The sequence below is a fragment of the Ammospiza nelsoni genome, chromosome 3 (genome assembly GCF_027579445.1).
Source record: "Ammospiza nelsoni isolate bAmmNel1 chromosome 3, bAmmNel1.pri, whole genome shotgun sequence".
NCBI classification, from domain to species: Eukaryota; Metazoa; Chordata; class Aves; order Passeriformes; family Passerellidae; genus Ammospiza; species Ammospiza nelsoni.
This window is the reverse complement of record NC_080635.1, coordinates 7,533,228-7,561,166: the sequence shown is the minus strand read 5'-3', so window position 1 is coordinate 7,561,166 and position 27,939 is coordinate 7,533,228. Positions and strand designations below refer to the sequence as shown.

At 42.4% G+C, this 27,939-nt stretch overlaps 1 protein-coding gene across 6 annotated transcripts in view; it reads right to left on the bottom strand.

The window, feature by feature from the left end:
• ENAH (ENAH actin regulator) overlaps positions 1–14,306 on the bottom strand; it is a 92,386-nt gene extending 78,080 nt beyond the window's left edge. For all 6 annotated transcript variants that reach the window (XM_059467482.1, XM_059467483.1, XM_059467486.1 and 3 more), the window contains exon 1: positions 14,112–14,306. In XM_059467482.1, coding sequence (XP_059323465.1) covers positions 14,112–14,116 — 5 coding nt within the window. In that variant the 5' untranslated portion in view covers positions 14,117–14,306. The remainder of the gene's footprint in view (positions 1–14,111) is intronic.
• Positions 14,307–27,939: the final 13,633 nt, after the last annotated feature.

The window sequence follows — 27,939 nt, the reverse complement described above, 5'->3', positions numbered from 1 at the left end:
TTAGTTACATACTTACTCCTCTCACCCCTCCCACCTTTTTTCTCAGACTGCCTCTGACTTTGGATAGATGAACTGAGGAGTAAACGAACAGCTAGTAGGTTTCTTCATTATTCAATGTGTAGTGACGTTTTTTGCACATTAATCAAAACTTGTTCTGAATACCAAATTCAGAAGTTATTCACAGTTTAAGCACAGTGTCATAAAATATAGCATTTGAGAGCTTCAAACTTGAGCACAGCTTCTTTTTAAGAAATTAGCAAAAGTTGGGAAGTAAAAGAGAAACAGACAAGAAGTTGTTTCCTCCATGGGAGGGCTGAAGCACAACAGCTGTGCACCCAGGCTTCTGATATCGCTCATTTAATCCAAGATGATCTAGGAGCCTTTGTCTTCAGTGGCCATCTAAGATTCTCTCTGCTTTGAAGGACTAAGGTAGATGCTGAATAATTTAATATTTTGGCAGATCAGGCCCACAGCCTTAAGTTAGTCAGTAAGAAAACAAGCTGGGACACAGCTGATGAACACCCCTGACAACTCTCAAGCAGCACCAAAGGACAGAAATTCTTTGAAAAATAAGAAGCAGTCAGTGCTTGCAGAAAACACCGAGTCTATGAGATCATCTTACCTCCAAGCAATTCCCTATCTCATTCATTAGAGACTTTCCAACCTCTGCAACAGAGAAAGAAACTAAAAAACAAGCAAACAAAACAAAGCAGGCTTCAAACCCCCATCTATTTCTATCTGCAAACCAGAATCCAGGCTCTATTGTATGGGAGGAAAAAACAGCATAAAACCATTCACATGCTCCAACATCCTTTTTGAGATAATTCTGCATCTGGTGTATGCATACAGATATTAATTAATGACCCAGAACTAGCAGGGTGGTGTCACTGCTCACTTATACACAAAGATTGTATTGATTTCTTTTCAACAGCCAAACAGAGCTTTGGACCACTGGTATCAAACCTACAAGATTTGTCCCAATTAATTAATTGAATTAATTTCAATTTGGGGGGAAAGATGATGGATAAGAAAAGCTGAGTGCATTGTAATAGTCCTATTATAACAGCATAGCACCTGACCCTAACTTTTAAATGCTCTTTGTTCTACAGTCAGTGTTTCCAGAGTTTCTACTCTGAGTTCCTTTAGGATTTACCTAAGCAGCACACTACTTAAAACTTACAGCTCTAATTTCTCACCTTCCTGGGTATATTCTACAACTTCTCCATCTACACACTAAAATAAGTCCATTTCACTAAAATTACAAATTAAAGTATTATTTTCACAATTAAATTTTGTTCTGCCTCCCTTCTCAAGAAGTGGAGACACTTTTACAAATTCCTAATATTCCATTTTTACAAATTCCTATTGTTTCCTGAGCCAAAAGATAGAACTAAAACAAGCCATCACAGCATTGAAAGTCACAAGCAGTTTTTTATTCTCATCAAACATTTGTGCAGCAGAAGTAGAGATCCCTCTTCCCAAACAGAAAGCAAAAAGGCCCCAAGCATCCCTGGTTTTGTATTTAAACCACTTTTGTGACAGAGCTCAGGTTTGATCTCACCAAATGCCCTAAGAATTTTTTAGGTTGCATCAAATTCTCTTTGTGGACACAAATCTTTTTTTTTATGGGGCCAGCCTGAGAACAGGCACACAACTCCCTGGCTTTGAGGTCTGAATTAAGCATCAGACTACCAGAAAGGCATTTGTGCTACTAAAGGCTGCTTGCTGAATGATGCTTTATAGATTAGAGACACCCCCTTGGCAAAACAAGCAAGAGAACAGTACTGAGAGGGGTTTTGAACCTTTTCCTAGCTCTACTTCAACTCTTCCTTTTGGTTTCTGCTTTATTAAGAAGCTACACATAAGTACATTTACTACAGTATTTTTTTAAAGAAAAGCTACTTTCAAATCTGCTTCAGATTTAAAGAGATGTCAGACAGTTCTAAGAGCAAGAAAGACAGTATTTGACCTGCTAATTTAAATATCTACCCTAATTTCAGCTTAGATTTTGTGAATTGTCCTTCAAAACCCACACAAAAATTCAGAAAACTGACTAAAATAAGATGATTACACAGTATAAACATCATGCCTGAGACACAATGCATATGTTAAAAAAGCACAGTATTACAAATCCTCAGCTTTCCATTTCTGTATTTCAGACATCTATACTGCTTGACAGATTTTGAAGCAAAGATCAAATTAACATCCTCCTCGATTTCAAATATTACTTTTGCCTTGTTTTCCACTACAGAAGACTAACTAGATTATAAAATAATGCCTTACCAGATGTTGTCATTTGTCCATTACTTAATTACTGCTTCCAGAGCCACAGAGGGTAATTTTCCCAAACACGCTCTAAACATTTATTCCAGAATCCATTGAAAGCAAATGTGCAGAATTCAGATGCTGAGACTGGTTGGGTTTAGCACTGGAGGGAATGGGGAGGGAGGCAGAGGAGGTATGAACACATTCAAATATTAACATTAAATCTAATAATTAAAAACTAACCACACGTTTTGGTTTAAAGATTCAGACGGTGCCATCTGCATAAAGGTCCTCACAATTCACAGCCCAACCATCTTTCCCCCACATAACCAATTTCTCCCTTTGGAAGCGCTGACATGTTGCTTGGCAATGCCACCCCACCTCGGGGAGGATAACCAGCAGCCCTTTTCTGTCTGCCTGGCAGCCTGACTGTGCTGCACAGGTGTCCCATCCGTGCAGACAAAGAGAGGCCCTGCGAGTGCACTGACGTCACTGCAGCCCCAGAATAGCAGCTCCCATGCACATCTCATACTCCAGGGCTACAGGAAGCCAAACCATCCCCTCCTGCTCAAGTATAAAATGAACGGGCACAGATATGTGCTGGGAATACCAATTTAATATATCCTGCACTAAGTGACATTCTGTTTGTTGCATAGCAACAGGAATCTACTGCAGAAAAACAATATGGAACTTTTTTTTTTTTCCCCCCACTTGCCAAGCTACAATTAACCCCAGTCTTCCTGAGAAACAGAATATCCACAGCATAAACATTACCTTTGCCACCAGTTCACCATCTCCAGCATTTATTCTGTTCTATATTAAAATGATTTTGTGCATTTAAGTGGCTGGAGGGTAGGGTGCTGCCAAGAGAAAATTCCCTGCTGCAGTGCATATGGCCAGCAACATTTTAATTCTTTAATAATGACCAATAAAAAGTTCTTAGATGCACAAAACTTCCATTCTTAAGCATTAAATGCTTTTGTCATTTTACAACATTTCTGTCATACTATTTAAAAAAAAATAAAGCACTCAAATTCTGAAAGAAAAGCCTATGGCTTTATTTCCAAATGGTTTTGCTTTGTTTTGTTTGGGGGATTGGTTTTGTCTTACAAAATAATAAAAATGAGCACCTACCCAAACTACTTTGAAGTTAAAATTAGTTTCTCTTCAGATTTCATAACAATGTATGAACACCTAAACTCTGTGCCTCTTCATGGGAAAGTTCTCTATAAGACAGTAAGAACTGCACAAGATTTCCCCATGTTCCCAAAAGAACAAGAAAATTACAATCACTCAAGAGGCTGGGAAATGGATACATTGATCCATCATAAATTATATAAAAATACGCAGCAGCAAATTGGAGAGAATCCTCTCTCAGGTTTTTGTATCTTTGCTAGCTCTTTTTTACCAGGCAAAGCTCATTGATAAAAATACCTGATAAGTGGGCTTTGGGGTGAGTCTAGTCCCTAGAGTCACCCCAAGCACAGACACACTCAAGGCCCAGGAGGTTAGTTCAATTCAGGATGAAAAAAAATGTGAAATTTTAAATACATGGATTCAAAATCTGGGCAATGCTGAGACTGGTACTACATAAATCACCAAAGCTGCAAGCATTCCTCACAGTTACATGAACAGCCTTCATATCAAGATTCTCTTTTTATTGTTGGGGCAGGGAGCACTACAAGAGGAGAGGTCTCTTGATCCATCTGCCCTAAGAAAAGGAGGCATGGAAATTCAAGGCAAGATATCCTGGGTACTCAGAATTGGCTTTACAATTAGATAGAGAGTACACTCCTCTATCCTGTGGTAACTGGGGATTTCAACAGGGAAAATAAAATCCTACTATTAAGTGTTATTAAGCATTAGTCATGTCTAAAGATGCAAGCCTTGCAATGCAATCCACTTTTATCTGCATCCTACAGATTTACTACACAAAAGTCACACCAGTGACCAAGACTGTGTCTTCACAAAAATAACAAACATGTGCTCTTTTAAAAAGGCATTCCAAGCATCCTTTTCCCCCAATGGCTTCCAGCAGTCAGATGATTCGAAGGAAAATATATCTTGATGCTTTAGATGGAAACAGTGACATTTGAAAAGTATTCTCACAGGTTTACTTTCTGACATTGCTCTCTGCAATGCCATCTCCACTTCCTTTATGCAGACATCATCTTTGTAGGGTAACACAAAAACAAATTGCAGTTTAAATAGATCCTACAGCTGCTAGCCTGTTTTCAAGCACCCAATTCCTTAACCTCTGAAATAAGAATTATACCAAATATTGCTATGAGGTCAGACATCAAACCATGAGCTACCTACAAAAAAATAAACCACACTGTAACATTTACCTGTATCTGCAACAATCCACACAGTACAAAATCTCCACATGATGTCTCCAAATAATTGAGCAACTTTCTGAGGAACTCAGCCTTTGGGTGTGTGAAATTGCCCGTGTCCTGTTCCCCACCACTGCAGCAGGTGATCTAATGAAATATATTGCCTCTCCTTATAAAACCTTTGTCATGTTCATAAATTTAGAGCAACACAGCAACAGCATTCATAACCTGCAAGGCAACCTTTGTGTTTGTCATCCTGCCATCCATTTGTGGATTTAGCTATTGTTGGAAGCTACGTTCCTGTGACAATTACAGGAGCACAGACCTGTTCCATCAGTGACTAAGAAAGGTACACAAAATAAAAGGAATACCCTTTGGTTTCAAAGTCACCTTTACAGTATGCCAAAGAAAAAGCCTGAAGCCACCCTATTCCTCCAAGCTTTATGAACACACTACTCAAAGATACTGACAGAATACAAAATCAAATCCCTGAGTGCAGCATCCAGATTTCTTCATCTCACAATTCAATGCAAGGTCAGATGATAAGTGTAGCAGAAATCATTCTGAGGATAATTCATACATGATGCAGTTAACACAGCTGATCACCAAACCAAGGGCTACTGGACTCATCAATCAGTGTGGAATTAAAACAATGATTTCCACCACAATCCTTCAGATTGCAGCATGAGATCTTGAAGATGCAAAATCTTTTTGGCTGACTTGGTTTATGTGCTTACTGCTTTGGTCTTCTTGCTCAACCCCAAGTAAAAATTTTCATCCAAAAGCCACTACTGCATTTCCACTAAAAACCCAAGGAAACCATTGAAATGGTACAAAACCTCATTGTCAATTACTCTCCCAAACACATAACACTGAAGAAGCAGCTGAACAACAACTTGTGTTAGAGTTCAAGCAATTACTACTCAAGTGCTCTAATCATTCATCTCCTCATCCTCCTACTCATGATTAGACACAGGCTCCCTGCTCGTTTTCCAAAATGGACCTCTCTCCTCAGCCTTCCCTTGGTGAGAACAACACTGAGCTGCAAAGTTCAGTCCTCCCTGAGCCCTGGAACAGCAGGCTCTGACCAAGGGGGAAAGCACTGGCTACCAGAGACTAGGGACAGAACTACTGACTCCACACAGTTCATATCTGACTGGAAAGCAGTCCTGTGTTCCAAACGTGTTCATTTCATGTACGTACATCACACACCTCCTGCACCATCCTCCTAATGTGATTCAACTAAGTAGATCGGTGTATAACAATAAATTGAAATAAAATATAATCTCTGACCATATTCAGAGATTTCTATCAAAGCAGAAGTATTCTGAACTACAAAAAAAAGTATCTCTAAACATAATTTTTTTAAAAAATAAGTCAGTATTTCTGCTAGAGTAGTACATAACGAAAACCAAACCATACCTCTTAAGTAGCACATTCAGTGATTAAATTTATATATACAAATGGTAAATTTCAATACTGTTCATTTTCCTAGGGCTGTCATTCATTTTTTTTTTTTTTCACTATTCACCATTTTGATTCATTACGTCTGCCAAAATTGGGCTCATTTGGATCAGGTTTCACTGTTTGGTCAGTCTGGCCACACCATCTATTTCAGACCATAGGTAACTATGTTTATTCTGGAGTTGTGAAGTTCATTTACCATCATCCACAGTAGCCAATTGCAGATTTCTAAAAACAGGCTTTGCAAATGCATTCAAAAACACAAAACAAGTTTTCTAGGAAAGTTTCACTGTGTATGGTTTTAAATACAAATCCAACAATATTTTTTTTTAAAAAATCAGTTTTATTAAACTTAGGCTAGGTACTCTTAAAGAAGAGCCAGCACTGTTTAATGGACTAAGGCTTGCCAAATGGATCATACATTTTCCTCAAATACCAACAAGAGTTCAACACAGGAGATTTTAATAATAAAAGGTGCACACATCACTATGCACTGTTTATAGAAGACTCTTTTATAGAAGCTTTTAAAAGAAAGCAAAGGGCAATGAGATTTTTATAGAACAGGAAAATACAGGGAGAAAACAAGTTTTCAAAATGAGTAGCAGTGCACAGTGTTCATTGTAATGCATTATTGACATGAAAAACATACACTAACTAGAAAAGGAAAATTCATGCTCATCTGGAGCTGGAAGCTTGGAGCCTGAAAAAAGCCACATATTCACCATAAGTTACTGGAAGAACTAGTGATTTTAGGCAGCAATACTGCCAGGTTCAATGCCCAGATTTACTCAGAGCACATGCTGAAGTCACATTTGCAAAGCCAACCAGAGAGCTGAAAGGAACCTAAAATTACCAACCACCTCTCTCCACCAGTGCCAGTAAAAATACCACTAATGCAGCACTATTGAAAGTTTTGTTGGAAATACATGAACTACAACAGAGTCTTAAATCATCTTTCCATTTAGTACTTCCATTTTCAATCCATACGACAGGAAAAAAACCACAGCTTAATGGAAATCTCCACAAAATATAAAGTTCTAGCAGACATGACCACTTACAAAGACATATTGGTCTACACAGCTGAAATAGAAGAGTGTTCACCAGGAGCCAGATGGGACCACATAAAACTCTACCTAAACTACAAGCCCTTCAAAGCATTTCAGTTTAAAAGTTGCTTTCATTGTATGGTAACCAGCAATAAACTGACAGAAGTCAGTTAAACTGCATTTTAGGAAATTGCTTTAAGGACCTACACAGAAATTTATCTCCTCTAAAAAGAAAATTTAGATCTTTCTTTACTTGCTATAAAACTGCAACTAATGCATAATATAGGCCTCAGCTATATCAGTGATTACTCTTGCTCTTTTACCATTCTGCTTAATTCCAGGTTTTAAAAGTTCTCTTCTGAATTAGGTACCAAGTATACTTCAGCAAACCATAACCCTGCCTTACCTTCTGTGTGGAATTTGCAGTAAGCATAGACTATTTTGTAATCCAGTTCAGGAAACAGAAATTTCAAATTTGTGAAGAAAAGACAATGAAGAACAATTTCAAACAAAACCCTTCCAATTGGATTTGCGCTGCACACTAGAAGTTTATAGAGTTATTTCTGGCAGCACACCAGTCCAGCAAAGCAGCATTTTTGTATTACCCTCTGGAGTGCAATCAGTTTCCACTTCTTTCTCCCATACTTCACCTGGTGTCAGCACCTTTCTTTACCATAATAAAAATAAAAAGTCAAAACACACAACACCAACTCACACACTCAGCAAAGAAGCAGACCAGTTTTGTTCTAAACCGAAATTGTTTTTACCATTCTTCTTTTACATAAAACAGCTTTGCCTGGAGAATTTTCAATATGTGAAACCAAGAGCAGAATATTTCTTTTGCCTGAATATTGGTGGTGTTTTCTTTTAACGAGCCTTGCCTAAAGATTACTCAGAGAGACAAGAGAGTTGTACTTCAATTCCTCACATTAACTTGTGCGCTGATTCCCCAAACATGTGCTTGTTACAAGCAGTTCAGCTGGAAAGACTGATCTGAAATGGACTGACACATCATCCCACATCCCTGCTCTCCACCAGGCTGTCACCAGCTTTGGGCAGGAGCCCCAGAGAGATGTCACATCACCTCCCCAGCAGCAGTTCCAAAAGCTCCACACAGAGCCATAACATCAGGAGCAGCACAAACCAGCACAGGCTGCTAAGCACAACATCCCCATTCTCTTCTGAAGTCTTTTAACATTTCTCATGAAACAGCTACAGAGAAGGAGACTTGTAATACATGATAGCAGGGAAAAGGTTTGGCAATTAGAAGGATAATTTATTAAGAGTATTTGAAGTAAAATTCAACATTTTCCTCTGTAACCAGTATTGCTACGGAGCATTTTCAAATCAGACTCAATTACTTAGATATACGTTTTTATTTCTCATGTTAGAAAATTTGAAAGGTGAAATAAGGTGGTGCAGCTATTTCTAAAAGGGGGGAAAGTTTCTGTATATTATCCAGCCAAGAAAAGCTCCATACAAACGATGTTCTTCTCCAGGTTAGTGAGAACCCATGGGAAGTTGGGAAAGGCACAGCAGGGACCCAACAGGGGCTCCTCACTGCAGGTTTAAATACAGGCAGGTACAAAAGCAGCTTCACTCCCACAGCAATCCCAAGGGAGAGTCTAACAGCCCAAGAACACAAAGTAGCTGTATTGAATTCCCAAGGACTGGCAGGGCAAGGTGGGGTGGGAGAGCGAGGCAGGCACCAACAAATAACACAGCTGACAGCTCAGCAAGGCTGATGTGACTCCAGTCTCTGCTACATTAAACGTGAGCTATGACTAGAAATCAATTTTTTATTAATTGAACACAAAAAGCACCTATCTTCTGCTCTCTCCCACCACTACAGCACTCTTAAAACCTAAACATGCCTGATGTTTAAAGAGCTTGCACATGGATTTCTCCACTGCTGAGTGGAAGCAGGCATGAACTGTCAAAAGCAATTCTAGATGAAAGGTCAAAGCAAAGAAGGGAATAATATCTGTTTCACAAAAATACATTTGCTCTCTCTAGTAATGAAAGCAAATGACTCTATGCAGTGGTTCAATAACCCACTTCTATAATAGTTCCACATGAGCTGCCCTGGCATGGCAAGGAGCAGCCCTCATTACAAAGTATTTCCAATCACATGCCTGAGGCACAGCCCAGAGACGTCACTTAGGGCAAAGCATCCACTGAAACAGGTGCTGGGAGAAAAATGTTTCTGCTTTTTATGGAAGTAGAGAAAAAAGGCTTTTAGGCTGGAGTGGCCTGAAGCAGGATGCCAACTAACTCGCTCTTGTTTTCTGACCTCCAACAGCAAACATGAAACCCTGAACCAGAGTCAAGGAAAAACTTGTACATGCCCTTTCCAGAGAGCATTCCTCAATTATACACACTCCCAGACTGTTTCTAATTTTTAGAGGCTGACAACACAATTGCTAAGATGGTCATAAATAGCTTTGTCTAAAAAAATTGGATTCTCATTCCTGCAACTGTCCATTCACAGGGAAAATTTTTAAAGATTTATACTTTTACTATTAAAATAATTCACTAAACTACCCAGAGGCCTTGGGGGCAAAACAGCTGTTAGATCCCATATCAGGTGGGCAGAAACAGCCTGTCCAAAAATTACTTGCAACTGTCACAAATAAAGTGCAAGCTAAAGACCACACTTCTATCAGACAGATGACTCAGTCCATCTGTTAGTATACTTAAGAACAAGGAAAGTAACCTGAATTTTTGTATCCACCTGAAAAAAAAATACCCTGCCCACACCACCAATTATCTTGAGATACAAGCAATTTTAGGAACTGTATTGCTTGCAGTTATGCATATCCAGTCTAATTTAACTGCCTGCTTGCACTTCCAACATTTTGTCAAATATTTCTCAACTAAATTAAGCCTCCTATTTCAAATACACCATTCGGGCAAGTATTAAAACTAAAGGCACAATTCCAAAGAGTTACCTTACGTATCCAAGAATAACTTAATGTCACCATCAAATTGATGGCCTTGCTTCTGTGCTGTTTCACCACCTTAAATAACTGCAGTTATTGCAGCAGACTGAAGTGTACTATTGTCTCTAATAATGCTTTTGGTGTACCCACTTTCCTGGAAACCCCAGGAAATGTGTGTGGGTTCCTCCAAGCATTCCTAGTCCTAATGGAGGTTCGTGTTTTGTTACTTGTGCTGTGGGCTTGCACTCAGTAAACACTGAGTATGGGATTAGTTTTCTTAACACAACACTTAAAACACAATGAAGGCTTACTAATCCAGGCACAAAAAATGCTGACTTTTAAATAATAACATGAAGTGCATTCTGTAGCAATATATTTGAGCAGAAAAGCTGCTGATTGTAAGTAAATGGAAATTTCAGTGTGGTTTAGATACCACAAATTTAACCACCTTTTTAGCTTGAAAACACAAGCAAGAATACAACATGACTTTTCAGAAAAGGCAAAATCTATAGTGATTTAGCTGTTTGCCCTATCTAAACATGGAAGGAAATTCACAATATATGATACAGTATATTGATAGTACATAGTATATAGATATGCATAGTAGCCCATCATAAACACAAAGTATTATACTGGAAATACTCAAATTTAAAATTTCTAAAAAGTGCTGTTTCTTTTCCAGTTCTTGGGAACTTGGGTAATGAAACCTGACTAAGCAGCCTGCTTTCTGACCAGCACACTAATGAAAAACAATTCTTTCCCACACAAAGAAATGGACGTAGTAATCCCAAGAGAAGGCTGTACAGTTTGATTTTTAACAAAGTCAGTATCTTGTAAAGCTCATTTGTTTTTATTGGAGTTAACACTCAAAATGAGCCTGATATGCAAAAAAAAAAAAAAAAAAGAAAAAAAGAAGGTAATTCAGTTAACCTTCAGTGCAGAATCCCAGCTCTAGCAGCAGAGTTGTGTTTACCAGCTTCTGTAACACAAGACTTCAACATATGCTACAATAAAAGTCTGCTCACACACGTTCTTCTTGTACAAACAGGATGGAAATCATGCTTTTACTAGAACAGGGGCACCAAACTCTGCTGTTACCTGCATCCTCACCACCTTCCAGTCAGCTGGTGAATGGAAACTCCCCTGAAAATGCCCATTCCTGGATACCTATTATATCGTAAGTGCTCTCAGGAAAGTGGATTAGGGGCAGCACTTCTGTCAGCCGAGCAGAGCACAAAGAGAGCAACAGGTGTCCGTGGGAATCAGCTGTTTACCTAGGGCAGGAGACACAGATACACACTGCCCTATTCAAGCACCAAGTAACCTCATACTCAGGCTAGACCATTTCACTGGGATATTCAATATTCAGGGTTTCTCTGCAACCTAAAACCCCGAACAGATGTTATTCAAATAGCATATCATTTCAATTTGAATACAAAGCAGACTTCTGCAAGAATTAATTCTTGTGGAGTGTCGGTGTTTGTGTCTTACAGAGCTGCTGGTTATTTGAACATTCAAAGATGCTCTTCACAACGATGTTTAGTATTATCTGACAGAAGGGAAATCAGTTTCCTCTTTGGTAACTGACCAGCTAAACACCCAGACAAGACACAAGATCTTAACACAAAATCATCAGTATTAGTTCAAGCTCATGATGGCTGAAGAAAAGCTAAAACATAGGAGAGAAAGTGCAGGTGCTTCCCCCTCACCTATTTATTTTATTTTTTTGGAGCACCAACTGCACACTTACCTGCCCAAGAGCAATGACAGAATGCAGTTTACTCATCCCACGAGACCATCAATATTGTGCCAGAAGTATATTTTTGGTATGAACTGCTAAGATCTAACAGCATCTGCAAACACAGGAGCTGTATATGAAATGCTGGTTGCTCGTCCCATCTGCCCTGTCACTCCTCACCCATCAGACCTCGCCTTGACCAGCAAATGCACATTAAAAGTCATTGCCTGAACATATACAGCATGAAGATATTGTCTGAACATGTTTCAGAAATATACCATCAACCATAGTCTAAACAAGCCCGAAGAGAGAGCAGTGCAGTGAAAGCTTGCCATTGTACTGGAGTCGGACCAATTAAACAAAACTGAGGGAGTTTAATAGTGCCTCTATAGAGAGAAAATACTTCTTTAACCACATCATTTTTTTAGCCTGTGTAGTTTAATTGGTACAGCTTGTTTCTTTTTTTCCAGAGGGCTGGAACCAAGCGTTCTGGAAGTCAGTTTCCTTTGAAACACCCCAGGACCACTCATCAGAGCAGCCCTCCAAATCTTGTGATCTGCATCTCCCCCTCAGCAGCCTGATGCTCTCCAGGCAGGGCAGAAAGCTCCAAGGCCAGTAATATATTCATTTACCTGCATTTACTCACTGCTGCAAGTCAGCTATTCAAACACCTAAATAAGCAACCTAAGGGTAGGTTCAGCCTAGACACTTTCCTGTTGTGCTGGTTGAGAGGAATACTTGTGCTCCCTCCAAGCTGGCACAAGTCCTAGCACACATACAGCTACACTAGCTCTCCTCACTCAGCATCACCCTCACAATTAAAGAACCTTTTTGCCAGCACGAATCCCAAACTTCCATGGGGCTTCCCGAGGTATTTGTGCCAAGCCTTGCTCGATTAGCAGCGTTCATTGTGCTGAAGGCTGTCAAGATAATTAAAAAGAACACCTCTGCTTAAAGGATCTGGAGACAAACTTGTAGGTTTTTCCAAGTTCGTTCGCAGGATATCTGACTTCTACATGAGCAACACGAATAACTGAAAATAAATTATCACAAGACAAAACAAAGCTTAAAATAACGCGGGACATAAATACCCACAGTTAACAAAGAAAACTCGAGGGAAATACAGGAACACAATTCTAAACAAAACAGCGGGGAGATTGTTCCCATGCTTCCCGCTGCAACGCTACCCTTTCCCCTGAAGGTGCACTGAATGAGGGAATCCTCGCAGTACAAAGAATTTTATTATGATTTTCCTGTAATTGACAAGGAATTCCAATGGCTCGTCAGTTTTACGCAGCAGAGGAATTTGCCCACTTTGATCGCGCAAACCTTGCCGGACCCCTACTCCAAAGGTCCTCACAGTCATGTCTTTAAGACAAAGAACGCTCATATCCAACTGCAAAGCAGACAATAACTTCCAGGCGAAAGGAAAAAAAAAAAAAAAAAAAAGAAAGGAAGGCATGAGTAACTCGTTTCCCCAGCTGTCTGAGAGAGGGGCAGGCCTACAGGGAGCACGGCGGCGTCCCCGGGCAGCCGGACCGGCGCTCGCCCGGCCACCGAGCCGCATTTCTCACCGGGTCCTGCACCAATCCACAGAGGAGATTATGGAAACGGAACAGGCGCTAAAAGCGAGCCGGGGGGAGGATGGCGGGGGGGAAGGGGGGAGGCAGAAAATCGCCTTCGAATGAATGAAGCCGGCGGGGAGCGGAGTTCCCGGCGGGAAGGCGGCAGGCAGGCACCCACCTCCCCGCCTGCCGCCCCCAGCCGCGGCCACCTCTGTGTTTACATCGCGCACCTCCGAACGCGGCACTTCCCCGGCTGCCGAGAGGGGGATCCCCCTCCCCGCTTCCCCCCGGCGCCTCTTTATTGATTACCGAGGGAAAAGCCCAGCTGCTGCTGCAATGCAACACGCGCCGGCTAAGGCGGAGGGAAAGGGGGAGAAGAAAAAAAAAAACCACCACCGGCAGAGAAAGAAAGGAGCCGGGCGCCCGGGGCTCACGCCGTGCCCGGCCCGGGGGAGGCGCCGCGGCGGGGCCGCCCCCAGCCCCGGACTCGGGCCCTGCCGCCGCCCCCCGACCGCAACTTCGCCGCCGCCGCGGGGGGACGGGGACGGCGGGCCGCCCTTCCCCCGCCGCCACTAACAATGGGCCCTTCCCCCACCGCGGGGCTCCCCTCGGCCCGGCCCCCTCCCCCGCCGCCGGCCGATCCCCCCGGCTCCCAGTGCCCTTCCCGTTCCCGGCCGTGCGCCGTCCGAGCCGGGGGGCGCGGAGCATCGCCCCCCAGCCCGCGCCCGCCGCCCGCTCCGGAGCCGGCCGCTCACCTCATGGTGCTGCCCGCGGTCGGGGAGCCGCTCCCGCTGCCTCGCTCCCTGCTGCGCCGCCTCCCCCGCCCCGCTCCGCCGCTCGCCGCGTCCCCGCAGAGCGAGACCCTCGGAGAGCGAGACCCCCGCCCGGCAGCGCCGCCCGCCCGCCCGCTCCGCCGCTCCCTCCGCCGCCGGGCCGGGCCAGACCACCGCGGGGAGCCGGGGGTGGGAGGGGACGGGAGAGGTGGGGGAAAGGGGCGGGGAGGAGCGAACCACCGCGCGGGAAGGGCGGGGGGAAAGGAGGAGGAGGAGACCGCGAACGGGCGGGCGGGGGCGGCCGGAGACACCGGCGGGGCCGCGGGAGCGGCGGCGGCCGGGGGTGCGGGAGCGGCGGCGGGCGGGAGGAGAGAGAGAGGGAGGGAGGGAGGAAGGGGCGGGCGGCGGAGGAGGAGGCCGCGCCCACCGCCGCGCTGTGCCCGGGCGGCTCGCTGGGGCTCGGCGGCCCCGGCGCGGGGTGGCGGGGGGGGAGGGACGGGCCGGCCGCAGGTGAGGCGGTGGCAGGAGCGGCGGCTCCTCGGGAGAACTGCCCGCCCGCCCGCGGCAGCGTCTTCCCCGGCGGCCTCGGGAGTCGCCCCGGAGCGGAGGGGCGGGATGGGCTCCCGGAGAGCCGCGTCCCGGCGTGTGAACAGCTCCGCTCGGCCCCGCGCTGCCCGCCCCGGGCTCGGTCCGGCCCGGCCCGCAGTCCCTGCCCGGTGCGGGAGCGAACACGGAGCCCCCGAGCCCCCATGCCCGAGTTCGGCAGGCACCGCGGGCAGCGGCCCCTCGGTGCCCCGGGAGCCGGTGGCCCGAGCCTTTCTCAGGAATTCTGCAGCAATGTTATTTCTGCACCTTTCGGTAGCCCCGAAAAGCGCCTGCCCTAAATGCGGGTTTACGTTCTGCTGTCGGTACCGGCAGCGGACCCAGCGCACTGTACAAGTAACTTTAACCCAGCTCCTTGCTGTCAGCTAGCGAGTGAATGCCCGTTGTCTTTGGTCTCGGTTAAAAGAAGTGATGAGCAAAGCGTCTTTGCAATTCCCAATGCCGTTAAGCCATCTTGGTGCTTTCACACCTCCAATTTCATTTTCCCCTGATGAATACCAGGGGTTTCTATGGTCTAGTAGTAAAAATATACACAAGAAACAAGCATCTTCTTTATAAGTGTCTAGACTTCTAGATATTAAAAAAATGAAGAATTTAAAAAATACATGTGTATTTCTGATGTAGGTTCCACACATGTAAGGGGATTTTACCATGAATCTCAGCTATTTGGCACCACCTCTTCCTTGATCAGTGAGGCAGAACCGCTCTCTGTCAATTAATGGTGTCAGTAGCACAGTAAGAGATGAACTAATCAATGAGGGAAAAAATGGCCAATTGTTAGAAAACACTAACTTGGGAACAAGGACAGTCTCTGAAACTGAAGCTAATGAAGAATAGTTTAGTAAGAAAACATGTTTTTACTGGCAAAGGGATGATGTCAATGAAAATGTTGCAGTAGAGGTGAATCACAAAATGCAGATGAGTAATCAGAAGAAAAGCGACATTGTGATCTTAAAAATTGTGTACCTTTGTCAACAATGTAAAGACAGTCTGGAAAAGGGACACAATTGATTCTGATAAATAAAATTACCTTAATTGCTTTCAACAAATGCTGAGGACTCTAATGACTGGCAGTGGACCTCAGTTCTTAAGGCATAATGAATTTTCTAAGATCTGGGCTTCCTACCACCAGAACATCCTCCAAATAAAAGGTTTGGAAAGAAAGCCATTCTGGCAGTGAAGAGTCTCTTGAAGGCAGCCAAGCAGAAATGTTAAAATCTGTGTCTATATAGATACATCTAAGATCTATGTCTAATGGGCTTCAGCAGGTACATGAGAAGAAGGGATGGCAGAGACAGTCAGAAGAAGGAGGATTTTGTTCAAAGACACCAATTGTTCTATAACAGGATAAAAATCAGCATCATAATGTGTCTGTCCTGATGCAACTGTCTGGTCTTATTAGTCAAACCTAAAAGAATTTTGACTGTGACAGGTATATAAAAACCACTGAGTGTGCCTGGGCTCCGGGTCTGCCTGAGAGGGAATGAAAATAGCCAGAAGCTTTTACTCCTGCAAAATAACTATTATCGCTATTTGTGTTATATTACTAGGTGTTCTTAGCCAAATCAGATATGGTCATAGCTGGATTTCTCAAGACCTACTCAGTGGTACAATAGAATTTGTAAAAATGCCAGAAGAATCATTTTGCATGCTGGCATCGCAGATGTCACCAAGTGCAAAGTCATTTTGGACGCTAGCTTAGTCAAAAATCCCATTGAATTAATCTGTAACAAAATACTAAATCTGCAGTAACTCATATTAGCAGCTACATGAGGAGGAGAGGAGCCAGAATTATATAGGGCAGAAATCAAATTATAAACGTTGAATGCCTCTTTCTTTCCAGGTCAATTTAGTGAGGTTATTGTCAAGAAATGAGAGTAGTCTGGCAGGAGAAGGAGTTAGTGTCATGTATATGTTTATGGTACTGAATTATGCATTGGGAAATCTGCCTGCTCTCAAGCAGACTGTGTGCTCCCAAGCCGTAATTGCTCGCTGTGTCCTGTGTCCAAGTCACTTGGTGTGACCCTGCTGTCACCTCTCTTGCTGACAGGATCCTCCAGCAGCACAGCATGGGTGTCAATGCCCTCTGCATCCCATCCCACTGCTCTCCCTTCTTCTGGCAGTGACCAAACCAATGTGGCACAAAGCCCTCTTAGCTGGTGGTGTCACGCTAAGAACTCGAGCTCCGTGACAACCCATGTAATGGTTCTTCCACTCAGTGTCCAAGGATTGTGTTCATGCCCTTCCTCCTCTGGACCCAAGCAGCTCAGGATACCCCAAAACCACTCTGCATTCTTCCCTCCTGCGTTTTCTGCTGCTCAGCTGCAGGTTAGGGCTGGAATTCAGGGGCTCTGAAAAGCTAAGCCAGCTCAGGTTGAGCAGTTTGGTGCGCCTGCTCCCCAAACAGCCTGACTAGTGAAGGCTTTCTGGTGGCTACAGAAATGGCTCACCCAGGCATAAAGCAGAAGAGGATGAGCTCCTGTTTCATATCAGCCAAATGCAAGAGGCTTGGCAGGTCCAAACCCAGCAGATCCCATCACATCCCATCAGTATGGATCACCCTTGACACAGGGTCAGGAGGAGGATGTTCTAATGTTCTGGAGACATTCAGGGAATCCAAAAGCCTCAAAAAGCAGAGTAATCCTTTCTCTCACAGTGAGATTTCCCCTGTCTTCTCTGGAACAATCTCCCACTTTCCAGTCTTCGTTTGTTCAGAAAGGAAAAAGTAGCTGAGATCTTCATATGTCTTACAAAAGTCAGTGTCCTAGGACAGCAGCTCATATGCAAAATCACTTTGGCCTTCTTCAATGACTGTAAATAACATCATGCAGGATGCAGTCAAAGAAGCTTCTGGAACAGGGGAAAGTGTTTTTTTTTCTGGTGGTTTTGGCTTTTTGAGCGTTATTGTTCTTTTCACTTAATACATCCAGAGTTTGGTTTTTGAATACGTAAGAAAAGATACTTTATTTCACTTGTTTGGATTATTTTCTATAGAAAAGTATAGAAAGAAAACACAATTTGCTATATATAATAGAAGTGAGACAGTTGCAACAACAAAGCATGAGCTTTCTCTCCAGAGATAGTGAAGGGCTTTCCAAAAATGGTGAACTAAAAGAAAATAGCTCTGACAGTGTGTTTCTGGTAGCATTGAAGATTATCAAAACAAAAATGAATTAAGTAATTGAATATATTTTTCTCATCAGTGATTATGTTAATCTAATTTATAAATACATCTTTTGCTCTGGACCAGACACAGAGCTGATGCCTGAATTCTGTGGGGTCGTGCTTAGTTGAACAAAATGAAGATCCAACTATTATATAGATAGTTAAAGTATACTGGCCAGTATAATTCTTCCTGTCCTCTTCTTGCTTTCCCTCAGCCCCAAGTCATTTTCAATTTCAGGTTGCCATGAGTCAGCCGACTGCTGAACTGTTGCATAGCAGACCATGAAAGGAAATGCTTTCAACTAAAAACTCCTTAGTTTTATTTTACTTATGAAATTACACAGTTTTTCCTAACTGCCTTCTGGGGAAGGGGGAGTAAACTATCTCTAAAATTCTCTAGGAATGCTAAAATAAACAATTATTGGCATGACTCAGCAGATAACAACAACAATAGCCAAGAAGGTCTTTGCTTAAAGGAAAAAGATTTTTATTCTGTTGTGAAAAAGGCAAAAACAACATCACCAGCAAAGGAAGCAAATCTTTTGCTATCAAACACAGTCCTTTGACTCCCAAATGTGAAACTTGGTCTTCCTACCAGCATACCCTGCTCCTTGTTGTGCAAGTAAACAACTCCTGGATCTTCCATCAGGCACCTCCAAAGAGGAATGAAACCAGCAGCTGAAGCTTTCTGCTGTGCTTCTTTCCACCAAGGTTCCTAAAAGTGCCCCCCACACTATCAAACAGCATCAGCACATCAAACCACCAGCCTCTGGAGATGTGAGCGGGGAGTGTGGCATGTGTCTTTCAGGCTGTTCCCAGTAGACTCAAATACTTAAGTGAAAATTCCTTGTATAAAAAGGGATTGTTTTCCCTCCCTAGGTTTACTATGAAAAGAATCTGTATTGTGCTGCAGGCTATTCAGGGAGGGTTGAAGTCTCTTTTTGTGTAAGTACTGTCTATCAAGTGTAAATCGATGTGTTGTGTACTTAGTGTAAAAATGCTTTTCTGACACTCAGATAAATTATGATTGTTGTTTTGACCCTAGTCTTTCATTCGCCTCCACTCAGCTGCTGACTTTTGTGGTTTTTGAGATGAAATGTTGATTTAGGACCAGTGGAATTGACCAATCTCATCTCTTCCTTTCCATCTAATTTTATACTCTTATTCCCTAATAGTCTTATTTGCCACCACTCTGCATTCTTCTTGTGCATTACCAATAAAATGTATTCATTATGTCCTTCTCTCTCCCTTGCTAATGTCTTAGAACAAATTGTACCCTGCTGCTTTATCTTTTGCTGGAGCAAAGTCAAGGCACAAAGCTGGCCCAGGATTTGGCTAAGATTGTTTTGAGCCATCTTTTCCTACAACTCTAGATGAGTTATTCTCTGAGGTCCTCAATCACAGCCAAGAATTTGGACCATTATTAATTAGTTATTATTAATAACTGTTAAGTGCCTACAGTGCTCTTGTAGCACAAAAAAGGGCAGGCTTCTTGCCTACAAGAGCTATGTATGGGATGTCTACACTGCAGCCTCCCATGTCCAAGCCAGCTTTAAAATACTCAGGTATATAAATATTATATAAGATAATACTTACCTTTCTTACCCTACCTTAAAGTGCACTGAGCTCTGCAAGCAGCTTCTATAACCCCAGTGAGCTTTGACTTCACCAGAACACATTCACTGCACTGCACCCCTTCATCCTGTCTGAAATCAGGCAGGCAGATGCCAAAGGAAAAGCTGTGGCCTTTCAGCTGTACTGAATTTCACCAACTTAACATTACCTTGCACTCCTCTGGGGTTATTTTACTCAGATTCCTTTGCAAATACATTGCTCTGCATTTTGTCCATCTTTCTCCTTTCTCATCCCTTCTATTTTAGATGAATGACAGCACACTTGCTATTGCTGGTAAGTTTTCATTCACTACAAAGTTGGAATAACTTACCATGGAAGTACAGTCCCAGTTATAGATGAATGACAACACTTTTACTATAGCTGGTTAGTTTCCATTGACTGCAAAGTCAGAATAACTTGCAGTAAAAATAATGTCCTGATTATAGATGAATTACAACACTTTTGCTATTGTGAGGGAGCACCTGTGGATTGCAAAGCTGTTAGTAACCTACAATACAAATGTTGTTCCAAGAAAGGTTGCAGCTTAGTCAGATGATAACCTTTTTAGTCCTTTTCCAGCACTGCAGATTCTGCTTTCTGGCAATAGCTATAGCCAGTTCCATAATTTGGATTTCAAATTTAGTAAGTGATAAATCATGCATGAGACCCAAAATATACAAAGCAGCAGTTGCAAAAATATTCTTCCTCAGTATTTTAGAAAGAACATCACAAAATTTTTTTGCCAAAAGAATTAATGTTTCTATAAAAAGACGTGAAGAAATGAGCTCTTAAGAGATTACAACATTAACACATGCCATTATTATTACTATAACTAGCTAGAAACTGTTTCAGAATGTAGATATACTCTATAAAATCAATGAGAAGGAATTCCTCGCAACTGGCCCTAAGTCATGCTCACAGGACTAGGGATCTTACCCATAATCACTCTCTGCTGAGTATTTATTTATTCTGCACTTCCTCTGTTAGTTCAGCTCCCATGTGTCACAAATACAACCACATAAACAGTGATGGATTTGCTCCAGCTCCTTCCACCCTCAGACAGCACAGAACCACCTCGTAGCCTATTTCCTGTGTCACAGGTTTATTTCTACACAACTCATCCTGAGTGTTTGACACTGCCTGGAGTGCTGCAGTCAGGAATTCAGCTACTACGGTCAACTGAGTGCTTTCCAAGAATACACTCATTAAACAGTGCTGCTGGAGACTCTACATCCAAATCCTTGCTGAATGCTGGCCTTTCTTACTGGTTAATAAGAAAGGATTCATCTTCTGGAGAGTGTAAATAAGTAGAGGTAGGAAAAGACCAATAAAAATTCCCCACCAGGATTTTTTCAGAGTATTCAAAAAACAACTTTCTGCTATCTGGAATACATTTTACTGCCAGAAGTTCTTATTTGTAAAACTTCTCTTGTTTCTCTTAGGCTTAGTGTGTCTAGATAAATTCTATCTTCCCTGATTTTTTTTCTCTTCTAAATAGCTGTAAATTTTATCACAGATTTCTTCAGACATCAACTATCCCAAAAATATCAACGGCTCTCTGTCACCAAACCAAATTTTTCATTGTTCCCATAGCTCACTTTCTCAAAAGCTTCCACTGACACTTTGTGGTTTTGTTCTAAGCTCTCTCCCATGTCTGTAGTCCTGGGGACAAGGGCACAAAATTATTCTTTATTCAAGGTACAAACAACTGCTCTTTGCTTCTGAACATGGAAAGAGAAATCATATTTCAAGAGACTGTTTCCACTAAAGTTGTTGTCAGTCTTACAGATTCTGTGGATTTCTAATAAAGCACAGGTAGCACCAACTGGAGACAGAATGATTTGTAACCCTAAGAGCTGCTCAGACAATAATTTTATTTAATTGTCATGACTGATTGAACATTTCTAAGCTTCCAATTGTGAATAGAGGTTGCTTTGTGCAGGGAAATTATTCTTCTAACAATGATCCATTCATTCTGCTGTGACTATACCAGAGGGTGAAGGGGAAATGCCAGCTTTGCAATGTTTTAAATTATTATTATTATTAAAACAACTGTACTAGGGTATTGGCACATCCACAAAGAAATAAAACCCTTCCACTGCTTACCAGTTCATGGTTTAGAATCATCCTAAACTGGTAGCAGCCACAACCATTAGCATCTGATAGGGTTGGTATATTCATAAAATCATCAGTAAAATCCTCCAAGAGCTCCTGGACAAAATGAAACAGAAAAAGGAAATCTGCAGAGGATGGAAGCAGGAACAGAGGAACAGGTGGCCTGAGAGGAATATAGACAGAATTGTAGCCAGGGATCAGATTATGAAAGCCAAAACCCTGATGGAATTAAAACTGGCCAGGGACATCAAAGAGAACAAAAAAGGCTTCTACAGGTACATTGATGATAAAAGAAAAACCAAGGAAAATGTGGGCCATCTTCAGAAGGAGATGGAAGAGCTGGTTACCCGGGTGGGACATGGAGAAGGGTGAGAACTCAGTGATGTTTTTGCCTCCATTTCCACCAGCAGGGGCTCCAGCCACACCAGCCAAGTCACAGAAGCCAAAGGCGGTGACTGGGGGAATGAAGAACCACCCAGTGCAAGGGAAGAACAGGTTCCAGAGCATCTGAGGAGTGTGAAGGTGTAAAATCCATGGAACCTGAGGAGATGCATGAGGTGCATGGGTCCTGAGGGCACCAGTGGATGAAGTGGCTGAGCCACTATCCATGCTATTTGAGAAATCGTGGCAGTCTGGTGAAGCAGGCAGTTGGTGGATAAGGAATTGGCTGGATGGTCACTCTGCAAGTGCTGTGGTCAGCAGCTCCATGTCCAAGAGGAAACCAGTGATGAGTGGTGCTCCTCAGGGGGTCACTGTGGGGACTGCTGATCTCCAACACCTCCATCAGGGACAGGGACTGTGGAGGCAGTGCATCCTCGGCACATTTGCTGGGGACATGAGCTGAGTGGTGCTGGAGGGAAGGGACACCACAGGGACCTCCACAGGATTGGGCCTACCTGAACCTTGTGAAGCTCAACAAGGCCAAGTGTAAGGTCCTGGATCTTGGCATCCATCCCTGGAAGTGTTCAAGGCCAGTTTAGGTGGGTCTTTGAGCAGCCTGCTGCAGTGGAAGGTCTCCCTGCCCAAGGCAGGGGTTGGAACTAGATGGTCTTCAAGGTCTCTTCCAACTCAAGCCATCCTAGGATTCTGTGGTTGTACAAATATGAGCTAATGTGTTGGTAAAAACATGCTCAGATAAAAATGCTAGGAAGGTAAGATGCCCATCTCTTTCCACAAGAAGTGATGGATAAGGTGGAAAATGCACAATTAAATGGGAATCTAGGCAAGGTTGCCAGCCTGTTCCTAGAACCCAGCAGCAAGAGCAATCCTTGTGCGCTCCTTTGGAGCAATGGCTGAGAACAGGAGCAGGAAATGAAATGGGGCTTCAGCAAGAAGGTGGGGAAGTTACAATGCTAGAAAATTGAAGAAAGTGGGGAGGTTACAATGCTAAAACCCTGTATGAATTCATCAGCATTTGTCCTGAGAAAAGAACAAGTCATTGATCTACAAAGGCAGGAAATGAATTTTTTTTAGGAATTACCATATAATCATGTTTCATAGACATTACTCTAAATACAACAATATTACTCTAAACCAAATCCAGAGAAAATATAATACAAAGTCAGTCTGCCATTGTAGAGGTGGGCTTTGCATTTATCAGTTTAATTTTGGCTTTAAAACCAAAGGAGGCCAGTTACACTGATAAAGCTGCTCTGCATTGCCCTTCCATCTCTTAACTTCATCAGAAAAACTCAAAGGGAGTTTTAAAGCAAACACATTACAAGATTCATTTGACAATAACCATCATGAACTTCACGTTCTTCTCCATAATCTGGGACAGATGGAGTGTCCAGAGGACAGCTGAAGGCAGATATGTGCCTCCTGTCCCAGCAAAGCACAGGGATTTCTGTCTCACAATGGTCCTTTCAGGTTGACCACACTTGTGGTAACTCAGAGCAGGCTGGAAGCTGCTGCAGGGTTTGCTTGGGAAGGGAGAGGAGTCAGGTAAAGCTCAGAAGATGAACCAGCCCAGGGAATCCCAGGGGGATTTCATGCATGAATCACATCATGTTAGGTCAAAGCACGCCACAAGAAGTGATGCCTTTGAACCTGAACAAAATGGGACTGAAAGCATTGCTTTGGAATCCTGCTCTGTGACTTCTACAGAGATGTAGGAAATTTCACCCTAGTAAATAAATTCTGGTTGCATTCATATTAAATTAAATAAGAAAGAAGTGCTCTTGCTTTCACTTACATTCAGATCACTGAGGAAAGCCCAAAGCTGTTGATTTTTTTGGGGAAGATCAGTGTGGTGTAGGCTGCAGGAAGGTGTTGGACACAGGAGTTCTTGAGCACAGCTAGATCCACATAGAGCTTTCTCTATGAACCTCTTCATTTGCAGCATTTTCAGACAATTTTTGGAGTGGATCTTTTAAGTCACAGAAATAAGCAAGTTACCCTCATTATCAGTGCATTACTGATATGTCAGCCAGGACAGCAAAGCTGGTTCATGTGCTCCACAAGTACCTGAGCATGTCCTCTCTGTGTCAGTTAACCTTTAACATAAATCAAACCCACACAAACTGTGACCTTACAACCGGGCATTTCTTCTTCCCTCCAGTTTCAAACACAGCAGCTCATCTTTTCATTTACATGAAGATCTTCTACATCAATTACAGCTGAATTTTATGCTATAATTAAGATCCCTTTGCACCAAAAAAAAAGTGGTTCAAAATGCATTAATTAATTACATTAAATAAGCACACAAGAGACTGCCTTGCATTTTTTGTTCCTCATCTAAGATTTCTGTGAAGCCAGCTGCAATTCACAAAATTGCTCAGCTTCACAAGCATTTCTCCCTCAAATTCTTAGACCTTTTGGACAACTTACTGTGAGGGCTCTCAAGCAGCCAAAAATGTGTTTCTCTTCCTACATCCTGCTGTGTGTACTTGTGCTAAACCCTTCACAACAGGTTTTCCTCAAAAGCTGAGAATTTTCCATAGCTGAGGTTTTACCTACAAAGTTCTGCAGACAGGATCTCCTGAGATTCTGACCTCACTTGTTCAATGATTCCTCTCCAGCTACTGCATTCTTACAGCAACTGTACCAAGGAGTTCTGGCTGATTGTAAGAACCAGGGAAAAGCTTGTCCAAGTGTATTCAGGGGATTTAAATGTAACAGCAGAGACAATCCTGTTAATCCACAAGGCAATTTTAAAAGTTCGTTCTAAGCAGCCAAGATTTTATCTTCATTGTCTCTTCTCCTTTATTCTGTAAAGAAAAATTTTGTTTAATGTTAAATTCATTATAATGGCTGTGACAGATGGGTATAGAAACTATGGAGTAATTGCAGAAGGGTGGTCATTAGTAGGGAAAGACAGAAATGCTTAGTTGGAAACCGTGATCTTCCATAATCCCTCAAAATACCAAGATTGCTGAATATTCACTTCAAAAGACAGATTCTTTACAGTGGGTTTGTCCAAATGGGAGTGTTGTGCAGAATTCTGGTTTCTGCTGTCTTTAGCACAGTGGAAATAAATGCTGAAGAATCCCCATGCATTTGCAAAGCTTACTGGGAATCTTTGTGCAAGCAAAGGGAAGGGTGGAAGCTGTGACCACATGAAACACAAATCAGAGCCCACATTCAGAGTACCTGGCTGGCAGCACCCAAGGGGCTGGAGGATGGATCTGCTGATGCCATGTTCTCCCTCTGCACTGCCTGCTTAGCTCCTCTGGGGTGGAAGGAGAGATAATGGCAGCCTTTGGCTTCGTGCCTGTCATTGCCATGACACTTCCATACATTCCCTTCAGCACTGTGGATGTCTCCCTTCACCTCTCAGCAGGAGCAGCAGTTACTCCACTGGAAACGTCTCGAAATAAGCCTTTCATTTAAGGAGTCTGCCAAAATAAAAACACTTTTAGAAAGAGAAAACTGATTTCTAAACAGAAATAAATCTGAAATTAACTGAAACCAAAATCACGTTTCCCCCCTACGCCCCCACCCAGGTCTCTGCATGTTGGGAACCTTAAGCTCCACTCTGAAACTAAATTAGACTTGAAGTCTGAAAACTGACCTCAGAGTCAAACTTTGGTGGCTTGAGATGATATGTTCTCTTCTCAGATATAAATGCACAACTTTAGATCCCCTGTACTCACAAGTTGTTTCCTAGAAACAAAATCTTATGATTTTCCGTTCAATTAGATTGTGTATTTTAATTAATTCTCTAGTCTTTCTCTGGAAGCAAATCATCAAATAGAAGAGACATCTGCACTGTTCTAATTGACTTAAACAGAAATAATGAATGTACAACCTTTGGGTTGATGGGACACCTGGATTATTTCTCACTGAGAAAAATAATACATCTATCCACAAGCAAATTTTCAGAAGAGAAAGTGTGATAATTTCATCAAAAAAGCATTAAGATAAAAAAGTGGGCTATAATTACACACATTTACTGAGTAGAGCCTCTGCTCCATCCCCTGTTAGGGCTTCACTTTGAAGACTGAAGTGAAACGTCAACAGTTTATTTCTTTCTGAGATTTCCATAATAGAAGAGAAAGGAGGATCTGGTCCATGTATTTAGCTATAGACAATCTAGGAATTCTTCTGAGTAAAATACACCAGGATTTACAACTGCCACCTTTATTCCCTCTGACAGAAATAATTCCACTGAAATAGTTTTTTTCCAGAGACATTTGGGTTTACATTTTATTTAAAAGGATAAAGCTGTTGTTATATCTAGAAAGCAAGAAGCCTTTCCAAACAAAGAGTACCTTGGACCAATTTTTACAGAACACAGACCATTTACTTCACAAAATTCAACTCTTGTATTTGGAATTTCATGTACAAAACACAAACCTTGGGAACAATTCCCATAAGGATTCATTTAAGAGGCTTCATTATGTGGAAAGGGCATAAAGCAACCAAAAAACCTAAAATGGCTGCTCTGCATTATATTGTTCTGTGGCTGAAGGCATGATTTACAACAATGCATTTTCTGCCCTTGTTTCTTTAGCTTAGTGCTGAATTATAAATGAACAACTGGATCCTGGCATTCTTCTAGTTTGAAAATAAAATTAACCTGTTTGAGGAACACTTTTTAAACACTTTCAGTCATTGAATTCTTTACAAGGAAATGTTTTATTTGAAGAAAAAAGACCCCAACCCATCTCAGACCTCTCTGGTTTGCTCTTAAACAAAGAATAAAGCTACATGTAAAACCAGGCCAAACAGTTGCATGTCAGCTTGTTTGATGAAGTTTAAATAACTGTGGATAACCAATTCACAGAAAAGGCAACTGGTTTGCTTTGGCTTGATTTGAATTTAGACATGCAGTAAGTTTGTCCACTGATGTAGGTATTTGACAACATGTGAAGTCTGCAAAATCACATTCAGTCTGCCTGACAGCATGAGTCTTTTTGTCTGCTCCACACTTGTGGTCCATATCTGTTATTAAATAATGTACACAAGTGCTGCAACAAATGAATCATAAATAATTACTGAGCATTTTTTCAATAGATGACGCAAGTCCCCGCCTCAGGGGTTTGTTATCTACCTCAAAAATGGGCTAAAAAGATGGAAAATTATACACAGCAGCAGAAATTAGAAGGGGTCTGGCACTGCTCAGTACTAAAGGCTTGAGAGAAGATGTTGGTATGAAGGAAGAGGAGGCAGAAGTGTGAAGTTCAAAGCCAAGAGCACAGGAACACCAAAACCCATCCAAGTTTTACTTTCACACTGGGTGTGAGCTCAAGACCTGCTGGAGGGAGAATCACCAGGTCCCTGCTGTATTTTGAGCTCTGTCCCAGCCAGACCTGAATATTTCTCATTAAACAGATGCATATCAAGGAAGGTGTGACCAATCTGAGAGATGCTGCTGTGCTTTGTGTCTGCAGGCCCCCAGCTGGGCATGGAGCTTGTCCCTGTGCCTTTCCAAAGGTCTCAGCATGGGGCTGTGAGTGGCTCAGTGGGGCATTCCCAGGGGTTAAGGCAGACTGGTGCAGAGGGCTGTCCCAGCACTTTGCATCCTCTGACCACAGCCACCAAAATAGCCCTGAGCTGTCAACCACAGCCCTGGGGAGCAGGGAAGGTTCTTCAGGTCTCTCCTTGTATTACAGGCCTGGATTAGGCTGATTTAGCCTTTTTTTTTTTTTTTTTTTTTTTTTTTTTTGTAAATAAGGCATCAGGATCTGCCAACAACATTCCTCTCATTTTATCTGATCTCCTAAGAATTATTTTTAGTAAGAACTGGTTTACCCTGAAAGAAAGCTATTCTCTAAAAAAAGCTTTGTACACTTAAGACATATGGGACAGAAGGAAGCCTGCATCTAGCATTGCTTATTTCTTTCAGTCACCAGAAAAACCCTGAAATTGC